This window comes from Priceomyces carsonii (assembly GCF_900007245.1).
Source record: "Priceomyces carsonii strain CBS4050 genome assembly, scaffold: Debaryomyces_carsonii_scaffold_2, whole genome shotgun sequence".
Taxonomy (NCBI): domain Eukaryota; kingdom Fungi; phylum Ascomycota; class Pichiomycetes; order Serinales; family Debaryomycetaceae; genus Priceomyces; species Priceomyces carsonii.
In genome coordinates, this window is record NW_026946675.1 from 780,193 (window position 1) to 790,923 (window position 10,731).

The window sequence follows — 10,731 nt, forward strand, 5'->3', positions numbered from 1 at the left end:
GTGGTTATCGCACATTCGAGGTCCCAAAAAGCGAGACGGGTACTGCAGGTACTCTCAACCCCGATGCAAATTGCTGGGGGCTGCATTGCATACAGTGACTCTCCGCGTCGCGGAGCTCTTGTTCTCCTAAGGCAGCCAAAGGGCAGTGAAAGGGCAGTGAAGCCGCTTCCCTTTATAAGGTGGGAATCTCTAGTTGAGAAAATTATCTTTGGTAAAAGAAGGATTTGAATACATATTTGAAAACATATTCGAAAAATAGAGTGCTAGAGCAGTACTGATAATCAATTTCATAAGCGCTAAGAAACCAGCGGGAAGAATCAAAACTGACTGGAACAACTAGCAATACAGATTTGCTTTGCTACATTGATTTATTAAGTCGGATTGAACTCTTTCAATCTTGAAGTACTTTCATACGAACATTGTCACCTTATCATATAAAAAGGGAATAGTTTTTTTTATTAGTTGTTGAGTTTCTGAGACAACTTGAACGGTGAAATGTCTGTGTATCGAACTATAAGTGCTACTGATTTGAAACAGAACGATAGTTTAAAATTTTCATTTAAATGCAGTGAATTCTCTGAGAATGGATCACTTCCTTTTTTGAATCACAATGATTCAGGTAGTTCCATTGTATCTGAATTATCATGTTTTAGTGAAACGGAGGAAATATCGGCTGAAGTGAAACCTGAAATTGAGAGCGACGCCCCGACGTTGTGGGAGATGGAAACAGAATTTCCAGTACTTTTTAAGTCAAGGCAGTCATTGGATCAATTTTTTGTAATGGAAGATTTCCTTTCACATAGCATGTCAGGTTTGAGTGAGCATTTTATGAATAAGGAGTTTGATTTTGGAGACAACTTTATTTTGCGGCCCTTAAAACAAGAAGATTTTGAGAACTTGTGCGAAAATGATCAACTTCACTTGATAGGTACGTTGAAGAAAATTGAGAAAGCTTCTCTCGAGTTGATACATCTTGTTAGAACATTTAACGACTCATTATTAAAGGATTATGATACTATAAAGAAAGATTTAAAATTGATAATATTATATAATTCAAGAAGCATCAAAAAATTTGAGAACTCGAGGGTGATGTTTGATACACTAAAAAGAATCAAATGTATGCTTCTGGAGCGTTTGGATGATTGTTTTTGCGACAACTTAAACTCTTTGGCGGATGAAATTATCGATTTATTGTATGATTTTAATCAAAGTGCAGAAGAAGCAGCTAGTTCGGTAGCTAAGAATAGCATAACTTCTTGCAATCGGTGGGAAAAGTTCCACAACATGGTTAGCTTTGTCGAGTCTAATTTGAGTACTTCGTCAAACTTTATCAAAAACGAATGCACAATTCTTGCATACTTAATCCATGAAATCAAAGTCATATATGAGGAGTATATTTCTAAATTCAGAGTGTACAAATTTGAGAGAAAAGATGATAAATTCAGATACGAAATTGTATCTTTTGACGATTACATAAAAAGTCAGAAAGGGAGATTAAGCATCGAAGTGAAGTGATTAATTAGACCCGTCAAGGCATTTTTTTTTATTTTGGTTTCGAATCTTCACTTTCATTTCATTTCTTATTGGGTCATAAAATAGAATACTGGTACTTACATATTTAATGTTACTTTTTCGCAACTATAGAAATAGATATTAAGATTATAATCATTGAGCTGTATTTTGTAATAGTATTTATCAAGATCTAGATCAGGTGATATGAGCTAGTCTAACTCAGATTTGGACTCCAGATTGTCTGTATCTGTCTCCGGTTCAATTTTTGTCTCGGAAAGTTTCTTCGTCTTCGATGAATCTACAGATGTTGTATTTGAAACTTTCCTCTCCTGCCTTTTCTGTGACTTACCGAAGAAGCTTTTGCTTAGAACAGCAAGTATGAAAATTAAACCGAATGACACAGCCATCACAGTAGTGGTAGCGGCAGATTCAATTCTGAGACTTGCAACAGGTACTTCGAGTGAAAGATCAGACTTTTGTAGCTCAAAGTGGTAAAATACTGCATTATCCGTGAAAAGACTCTCGTAATTGCCTCCTACAGCTTTTTTACTGTCAAATGGTGAAATGCTTAACAAGTCAGGCTCTTCAACATCACAGCCATAGAACACTATGGGTGACCCGATACCAACTTGTGACTTGGTTTCACCCTGTGAAGTTCTTCTATATCTAGCATGTAATGGCAACTCAATTTTCTCAAGACCCGTATCATTTACTTCCAAAAGAATCTCATTTCCCCATTGACTATGTGTATACTCAGGGGACTCCATATCTGAGTTACCTAGTTTCAAAATTAACTTGAGAGTAGGAGGGAGCTGATATTCATCAAGAAACAATGACTTTTCCAAATTCATATACATGTAAAGTTTACATTTCTCAATGTCATTATCCATCGGAAATATCAACGGTGACTTAAAATCCGTTACAAGGACAGGATGGAGGCCATTGGGTTTAACAGATGTCAGATAACCAACTTTTAGTTCTCTGTTTCGCGGTTTAACGTGGAACATTGTATTGTGTACGTTCTTGACTTCAGACTCATTAGCAAGTATAACCCTTAATCCTCTTAAAATTAAGTCATCCTGGGATGAACTATCATCAATCCTAAATATTCCAATTTCCTTCCGTTTATGATCTTCCTTGGTAAAATGTGAGGTACTATTGACATGCCTAAGAGACTTGACAGTGAGTTCTTGCTTTTCATCGAGAAAGAGATCAATATTGGAGTAATCTCTTATGGTTTGATCGTTCAACTTTTTTTCGATAGCCTCAAGAAAGTGACTTGTATCAAAGTCTTCAAGATATAGGTAAAATGCATTATATGAAATGATCCAACTCTTTATATCTACTTTCAATTCAAACAAATCATTGACTAGACTGGTTATATCAGTGATGAATGCGGTTTCTTCATCAGTAGATCTTAGTTCACGTGGCGCAAAATAGATACTTATACCGTATGAATACCTCTGATTGAAAATGGTCTCCGGAAATTGCTCTTTTACCATTTGTATTCTCATGAACTTGAGATTTTTAATACCCAAGTTGAATCCCAGAACATGCAATTTTCTTTCTTGAGCGAGATTTAAGCCTCGTTCAAGAGTAATGTCTGTTGAATTCAAAGACCTAATGACGCTCTCGCTCGAATCTGTAGGGTTAAAAATAGTAATTCTCTCCCTTATCATTGTCACTTATCACTTTATATTTCTCATTAATTCGCTAGTACATAGAATCAAAACCTTAGCCTATGGAAGGAATAATATCTCAATTACCAACGATTCTATCTAAGTTCGATAAATGTAAATGTTTCTAAGCCGTTCCGAAGATTCTGTATACCTCTTGAGGCTCTTAAAATTAAGTCTCCGATCCACTTAAGTTCTTCAATATGCACCAAGGCACATGATCAAATAAAGCTTGCAATTTTACATACACAATGTCTGAAAATGTCTCCTTATATCGTTCTTATTTTTATTTTAGTAAAGCTATCGTGATTATCTTCAATTTTGACAGCTATTGTTGCGACATTGACCTGACTACATTTAATCTAACTCTGCTAGTTAAATTATATCTGAATTGTTATTCAATACAACTTATTTATCACTTATACTTTAACTTTGAACATTAAATAACATTCTTTAGATGCCCTGGCTTATTTGGGATTTTGATTACAGAAAAATGTTAACTAGATAATTAGATGTTTTCGCAATTTAGTCAAGAATATACTAAATTCACTTAATCAGCTAAATGATCTACGATAAGTAATACGAAAAGAGTCAATTCTATCTATTATATAAATGTCTATTCAACTGGATTTCCAAATATTTGCCGCATAGTGCTTTACGAATGCCAAAGGATCCCCAATTTTGCCATCCTTGGGGATGTCAATCTCTGAACTAAATGACTCCAAGGGCAATACTAGAACATCGCTAACTAGTTTCGGTACCTTCAACTCATGGAAATCCTTCCATGTAACCTTTTGATAAATAGAGCTTTGAATATAGTCATTAAAATAGTTCATTATAATATCTGTCCATCGACCACTTCCAGTCCACTTTAAGATTTTTAAATTCTTCTGGTTTGATGAACCAGTTAAGTGAATTGCATCTGGATTCGAATCTTTACTCTTTGACACAGTTTCTTCTACTATTTGAGCAATCATTTCTCGCAATATGGGATGTCCAGGTTTTGCTTGTATCACAAACTGACCAAATTGTAAACGTCGAGCACTTTCTAATCTCCAATTTGGAGAATTGGAATCAGATCCTATGCTAATTATTAATCCTAACTCTTCAGGGCTAACATTCTGAGGGATCCAGTTGGGAATCGGTTGTAAGGGATAGGTATCAATATCGGCATACACACCACCTTTAGCAAAAAGAATCAAGTATCTAAAAAAGTCCATTTTTAGTATAACCTCAGGTAATAATTTATATGCTTCTCCAACCTCTGGAATCTGTTTGTATAAATGTCTGATGACAGCATGAGCAGTGTCATCATTGAATATCTCATGAACAAAGCCCGGATTTTTGTTTGCCCATTGTATTTCCCCTTCTCTAAACCTTGAATCAAATCGATCATCATTTAATCCATACTTCCATGATTGCCAAACATACCCTGGGAACCTGGTCGTTAGATCGTAAGGATAAAGAAAAACTAATTTTTCTCTCAATGATGCTGACTGAGGAGGCAATTTAAGGGAATGAAGTTCTTGAAGTAATAATTCGTTTTGTTGCTCTAGCTTTTTCAATCTCTCATCTTGTTTCTGAATCATATCAATAGTGATTTTTGAAAGCTTTTTGAAAAAGGCATCTTGCGTTTTTTCATTTTCATTTGATATGAAGTTGGTAAGCCCAAGCAATTTTTCATTAGGAACACTTTGTATTACTTCTTGAAAGTTGTTTCCAGAATTATTCGAAGTATATAATTTAGCGACCATAAGTATAATCAAGACGATAACAGTCGTTATAATGAAATATTTTTTTCGCTTACTATATGTTTTACTCATATTAGTGAAAGGAAATTGGAATATACTTTCTTTAATATTAATCTAATGATTGTTGTATTCCAAAATTTCGATTATATCCCAATGCGTAAGATAAAAAAAAATTGACACGATGTTCTAAAGACGACAAAGAATGAAAGAAACTGCACTATATGGTGGAGCCATACATACAGTGCTACCTGAAGATGCAATTGATGTATCTAAGATCAGACAGGTTCCAGATACACAAGAGGTTTTCATTTTGGAAAAAATCCGTAGGGAGCTAGATCGATCTCTAATATTTGATCTATTAGAAAGAGTTCCCAACAATTACGAAAAAGTAATAGAGCTTCATATTGAGGATCTAATAGACTCACAGGAGTCCAACCACTTAATTGAAAGAGTTCATCAAAAGTTCGTGGAAACCGACATTTACTTCAGTTTTGCGATGAAGGGAAGCTTAGTAGTGTTGATTAGCTTGCTCAGACTCGAAAGAGCTGAAACAGATGTATTGATTAGTATGAATATAAACGTTGAAGAGAATTATACCATAGAACAAATAAAAGAGGCTCTTTTAAACACATCAGAGACTCGTTTACCGTCATCTTTGAGTATATTAAAGGAAGATTATGACGTTATTAAGGAAGCAAGCCTAAACTTACAAATTAAGGACTGGTCGTTATTTGAAGGATAACTAAAACTCCTCTTATGAATTGTTCTTGAAATCGATGAGATGTTCTTATTTCTTGCCTCTAGTAGTCCATAATGCTATCCCTGGCTTCTGTTTATAAAGTTAATTAATGAAATGAAATGAGAATGCAATCCATATAACATCGCGGAATTCTTTGTAGAAAACCTCACAATTAATTTATTGTTAAACTTGAGCTTTCCTGGGTTATTTAAAAGAGCTCGCTTCGTTTGTCGACTCCAAACTGTTTCGTTTGTAAGATAATATAAACATCCGTTTTTAAAATGAAGCTGAAAGCCATATTTAGGGTGTTTGAACGATGAAGAGACCTTTAGAAGGACACTGTGAATTTCATTCAAGTCAAGTTTATTTTCAATATAACAGTGAACAATTTCATTCTTGTTCAAAGCCAGTTTTTCCATACGTAAGGGCATCGGGTGCCAGGAAGAAAAATTCCATGCAATGACCCATCTTTTCGTATAAAAAGGAATGTCCTCAACGAAATATGACTTTAGTTTTCCTTCTACATATAAGGAGCTCAAGTAGCTCATAATTGTTTTTACATCCTCATAAATTCCGACTTGGGATGTAAACCACGTTTCTCTAAAATTGTAAATTCTAGAAACTTCAATGCTTTCTTTGATTATACGTAAAATGAAATTCAACTCTCCACCTGTAGTAAATAGCTCGGAGTCTGAAATAACCAATTCATCGAGTTTTCTACGCTTCAATCTCAGACGTTCGGCAAAATCCTTTTTGTCCTTGTAAAAAGGCGGATTGCAAATGGTATAGCGAATTTTATCTTTATCAATTTTGCTTAAAATTGTACTTGTAGGAATAAGTACTTGATCCTCAGACTCAACAATAGTTATCTGTTCATCAAGATGATTATCATTAATAATTTTTAATGCATCTTTAATAGACTCTGAATCTATTTCCGTTGCAACATATTTGCGACTTGGATTAATTCGTACTCCAAGTATTGGGTAAATAACAGACGAGCCTGTACCAATATCCAAAATCCAATTTCCCCCAAAATATTCCAGATCTGCTGTTAGCTTTTCACATATCTTTATATATTCGAGCCTATTAGGTATTCTTGGGCAGAGTTTCTTTCTGTTGAGCGAAACTTTGACATTGAAATACTTTTCGAGAATATGTTCTCCTACTTTATATTGATCATCAGATTTCTTTAAGTCTATAAGATCACTTTCACGGCCACTGGAGCTAGACAGACATAGCGTTTCAATACTTATATCCGGAATCAAGAGACTAATGGTGTCTTGAGACATCTATATAATTCTAATAACTTTTTATTAGGCCAAAAGATTCGCACTATTCTAATTCAAATATACTTATGAAGTTCAATTAGGGTCAAACTACACTTTGAAATATTAATCTATGATATTTATATGTCTATATTAAGCTTCGCTATATACTGTTCGTAAAAAGAACACTTTTTTGCTTCCTTTTAACTTTCATTTTACGTTTATCGGAGGTATCATTAGAACGATTCAATTCATCAGTTTGTACTTCCTCTTGTTTACCCCACAGCTGAGGGTTAGGGATATTATATTGTTTAACGGTAGGTATTTTCTTCTTTTTCAGTTCCTTTTCAAGGCGAGGAAACTTCGAATCCTGTAAATCTAATGATTTCTCTCTCGTAGCGTCTTTTGAGGACTGACTGCTAGAATTAGAGCCTGAAGCACCCTCAAGATAATTGTGCAGGCGCATGGAGGAAAGATACGGCGACGATCCTTGTGTGGAAGCTTTACCTCTTATCGTGTTGCTCTTGATAGGTGCTTTATTGCTAATCGATGGTGACACTGAACGCTGAGGCCTAGATAAAACTGGAAATTTGTCGGTAGACAGGCTCCTCGACAGAGAATTGCTTCCCCAGGAATGTAGATTAGTTGCTGATGTGTAAGATTTACCCCCTAAAAGTGGGAATTGGTCTTCATTATTGGCTGTCAACTTGTTTAGTAAGTCATTTAGCTCATTATATTGTTCAGAACTTTTTGGAAATAACTCAGCAAAATCGTATATCAATAAGCTGAGGTCTGAAGTTGACAGATTCTTAAATATATCTTGATAACATTTTAGAAGGCCCTCTCCTGATAAGTTCTTCGATCTGAAACTACTATTCACTTCAGTAAATTTAGAAACACCTTCAATATCATAATTCAAATAGTGCCTCGCTCTTTCTTCTAGTCTTAATCTCTTAGTAGATAAAGAGTCGGAGTCTTCATCTCCATAGCTGGCCCTTTTAATTTTTTGAGGAAACGTTGATAACTGAGACTGAATATTGTTATTGGAGGAACCGATCACGAATTTTCCCCCTCCAGTTATGCCTCCATGCTCTTTTATCATGTGGGCAGTTAAATCCAAATCATCCCTGAATACCACAAACTTCTTTTCCACACATGATGGAACAGAGCAAACATAATGAGAAGTTTTAAAATGATTATAAAGAGACTCATAATTCTGATAGTAGTCTGCAGTTTTAGGACTGTCTTGATCACAAATATGACATCTTTCATGCTTATCTCGAATATGAATATTTAACTCGTCCTCAGAATAAAACCGTTTACCTCGGCAATGTTTGCACTCAGGGTGACCTGCAAATCCAGTCTTGTCACCCTCCGATAGATGCTTTTGCAATTGCTTGTACGAATACATAGGTAACTCGGACACAAATGCCTTCTTGAATTTCGAGCAGATTAGACAATAGTATTTGTTATGATCCTTTTTGGCATGTTCGCTCAAACTTTTAAAGTTAGCAAAGACTTCATGACACTGCATGCATTTATATTTTAATAAGTCTAACGTGTCATTATAGACCTTTTCATCTGTAAATAAAATTCCATACGTATCGCTATCTTCCGCAAAATCCTTAGAACTAAAATCTTCGTACACTTTCTGACCTTCTGCTGAAAAAATTACCTTTTCATTGTCACTTCTACAAACAAGACATAAGTTCTTATGGTACAAAGCTCTTTGGCGAAATGCACATTTATGACAGGTCTCATGATGGCAGGGAGTAATTGCCCTGTAATATTTTTTATTGGCACAGATTAAACATAGATTATCTTCATCGATATTTTGTGACTCTTCCTTATTCTTGGGACTGTTTTCAGCCACACTTGATGGGACAGCTTTCCTTTTGTTAGCTTCTGAATTCTTTTTGGGCTTGCTACTAGAAACTATTTCAGATTTTGACATTTGTAACAACCCAAAACGATCTTTCAACCGTAAGCTTCAATTTTTTTTTTAATTTTCTTCGGTTAATTTTTCAGCTCGATATTTGTTAATGTTATAACTGGAAGTATACCTTATAAATAAAACTGAAAACTGGAAATAAAGATCTTATTTTACTAGACATGTTCAATATAAGTGCCACCCTAAATGTATCACGTCTATTACTAAATCCTAGTCTTTGCTTACCACATTTAACAGTATCCTCGTTTGACCAATTGACATTTCCAATTAAGTTTTCTAATTTCAGCCAGGCTAATATTAAAGGAATTGTACTTGATAAGGATAATTGCTTCGCTAAAGACAAAGATGACAAAGTCTGGCCAGAGTATTCTGTATGTTTATTTTTACTTCGATGATTATCAATGTGCTCAAATAGAGCATGTTTCATTATAATAAAGGATAGTAGCACTAACTTGAATCAGGAAAATTGGAAGAACTTGATGGCCTCATACCCAAAGGAATATATTTTAATTGTTAGTAACTCTGCGGGCACAGATGATGACACAGGGCACGAGGAGGCTCAATTGCTTCAAAAGAATACTGGAATAACAGTTTTGAGGCATTCTACAAAAAAACCAGGATGTTTAGATGAAATTAGAGACTATTTTTCAAAGTTTGGAATTCAGTCAAACGAAATTGCAATAATAGGAGATAGGATGTTCACTGACGTTCTTATGGCTAACATGATGGGAGCGTGGGGTATCTGGTTATCAGAGGGTGTCGAGACATCACAAAAAATCTTTCCTAGAATAGAAAGGGCTTTCTATGATAAACTAGTAACACAGAGACCGGATGACCCATTTGTTGCTCCTGTTCCCAAGCAGTCGTAACTGAAGTACATTTCTAATACTTTGTATCAGAATTGATGATATCTGTGTCGGCAAATTTTGTGTTCCGCATTCGAGACCACAAGTAGGACACTTATCGCCATAATGTTTTTCTTTTTCACAGCGAAGAAAGAAAGCATGTCGAATTCACGAGTCCAAAATATCTTGTTCGATCGTAGTATAGATCTTGGTGCTCCAGTCGACTTGGGGAATAATAACCTTGTCAGAAGCATTGATACAATTTATAATGGTAAAACATTTAAGTTGTGCTTGGAAGTATATATGGGACTACTTCTCATACAGTATTTACTCATTTACGCTAGTGTCCCTTTTGATAATATTGATAATAGACCCGCGTTATTGATAGTTACATGCCTTTATTGTCTTTTCATGGTAAGTGAAATGTTTTTATATTTTCAAGACTTATTTATTAACGATCAACTTGAGTTTTCAATTAATGCATGTCTTTTGCCAATATGTTCGACCGCGGTCCCTACCATGGTATCTTTCAGATGCTTAATAGTCTCAAGCTTCTTTGAATTCATCGGCTTTTTGCTCAATACATCTTCAGTAATTGCAGTGATGACATGTGGCCCTATGTTTCTGTACGAGTATGACAAAGAGACAAGAGCAGACAAAAAAGTCGATGTAACTACATATGTAAGAGCTGTGATAATATCATCTTTTGTTGCTAACGCCTTTACTTGGATAGTGTCTATGTTTAATGTTATATTAACGTCGCAAGCATTGAAGCGTCTTTTTAATAGGATTGATAGAATTGATAACCATCATCAAAAGGAGTCAGATTTTGCAAAGCATCTACCTAAACAGGTCTTAGTAGAGCAAAAGAGATTTTTTATACCCTAGGAGAATTGATTGCGCTGGAGTTTGATTTCCTATTGAAGACTGGAACAACGATTTCATTGTATTTATAACGCAATAAGGATATAATCTGGGCCCTGACTTTTAAT

General features: G+C 35.0%; 9 protein-coding genes across 9 annotated transcripts; 5 read left to right on the plus strand and 4 right to left on the minus strand.

Moving 5' to 3' along the window:
- Nucleotides 1-495: 495 nt before the first annotated feature.
- Nucleotides 496-1,515, plus strand: PRCAT00001876001 (uncharacterized protein; the record flags this gene model as incomplete). Its single annotated transcript, XM_062951695.1, has 1 exon — nucleotides 496-1,515. One exon carries the CDS (start codon nucleotides 496-498, stop codon nucleotides 1,513-1,515), a length of 1,020 nt encoding a protein of 339 aa, XP_062808672.1.
- A 206-nt stretch (nucleotides 1,516-1,721) lies between these two features.
- Nucleotides 1,722-3,191, minus strand: PRCAT00001877001 (uncharacterized protein; the record flags this gene model as incomplete). The annotated part of the gene is made up of 1 exon (XM_062951696.1): nucleotides 1,722-3,191. The coding sequence occupies one exon, from the start codon at nucleotides 3,189-3,191 to the stop codon at nucleotides 1,722-1,724; it is 1,470 nt and encodes a 489-aa protein (XP_062808673.1).
- A 617-nt stretch (nucleotides 3,192-3,808) lies between these two features.
- Nucleotides 3,809-5,011, minus strand: HOC1 (alpha-1,6-mannosyltransferase; the record flags this gene model as incomplete). Its single annotated transcript, XM_062951697.1, has 1 exon — nucleotides 3,809-5,011. One exon carries the CDS (start codon nucleotides 5,009-5,011, stop codon nucleotides 3,809-3,811), a length of 1,203 nt encoding a protein of 400 aa, XP_062808674.1.
- Nucleotides 5,012-5,141: 130 nt separating this feature from the next.
- On the plus strand, nucleotides 5,142-5,681 carry PRCAT00001879001 (Ran GTPase-binding protein; the record flags this gene model as incomplete). The annotated part of the gene is made up of 1 exon (XM_062951698.1): nucleotides 5,142-5,681. One exon carries the CDS (start codon nucleotides 5,142-5,144, stop codon nucleotides 5,679-5,681), a length of 540 nt encoding a protein of 179 aa, XP_062808675.1.
- Nucleotides 5,682-5,755: 74 nt separating this feature from the next.
- On the minus strand, nucleotides 5,756-6,967 carry PRCAT00001880001 (uncharacterized protein; the record flags this gene model as incomplete). The annotated part of the gene is made up of 1 exon (XM_062951700.1): nucleotides 5,756-6,967. One exon carries the CDS (start codon nucleotides 6,965-6,967, stop codon nucleotides 5,756-5,758), a length of 1,212 nt encoding a protein of 403 aa, XP_062808676.1.
- A 139-nt stretch (nucleotides 6,968-7,106) lies between these two features.
- On the minus strand, nucleotides 7,107-8,897 carry PRCAT00001881001 (E3 ubiquitin-protein ligase; the record flags this gene model as incomplete). Its single annotated transcript, XM_062951701.1, has 1 exon — nucleotides 7,107-8,897. One exon carries the CDS (start codon nucleotides 8,895-8,897, stop codon nucleotides 7,107-7,109), a length of 1,791 nt encoding a protein of 596 aa, XP_062808677.1.
- A 158-nt stretch (nucleotides 8,898-9,055) lies between these two features.
- Nucleotides 9,056-9,289, plus strand: PRCAT00001882001 (uncharacterized protein; the record flags this gene model as incomplete). The annotated part of the gene is made up of 1 exon (XM_062951702.1): nucleotides 9,056-9,289. One exon carries the CDS (start codon nucleotides 9,056-9,058, stop codon nucleotides 9,287-9,289), a length of 234 nt encoding a protein of 77 aa, XP_062808678.1.
- A 6-nt stretch (nucleotides 9,290-9,295) lies between these two features.
- On the plus strand, nucleotides 9,296-9,763 carry PRCAT00001883001 (uncharacterized protein; the record flags this gene model as incomplete). The annotated part of the gene is made up of 1 exon (XM_062951703.1): nucleotides 9,296-9,763. One exon carries the CDS (start codon nucleotides 9,296-9,298, stop codon nucleotides 9,761-9,763), a length of 468 nt encoding a protein of 155 aa, XP_062808679.1.
- A 102-nt stretch (nucleotides 9,764-9,865) lies between these two features.
- PRCAT00001884001 (uncharacterized protein) lies at nucleotides 9,866-10,627 on the plus strand (the record flags this gene model as incomplete). The annotated part of the gene is made up of 1 exon (XM_062951704.1): nucleotides 9,866-10,627. The coding sequence occupies one exon, from the start codon at nucleotides 9,866-9,868 to the stop codon at nucleotides 10,625-10,627; it is 762 nt and encodes a 253-aa protein (XP_062808680.1).
- Between the last annotated feature and the right edge of the window lie 104 nt (nucleotides 10,628-10,731).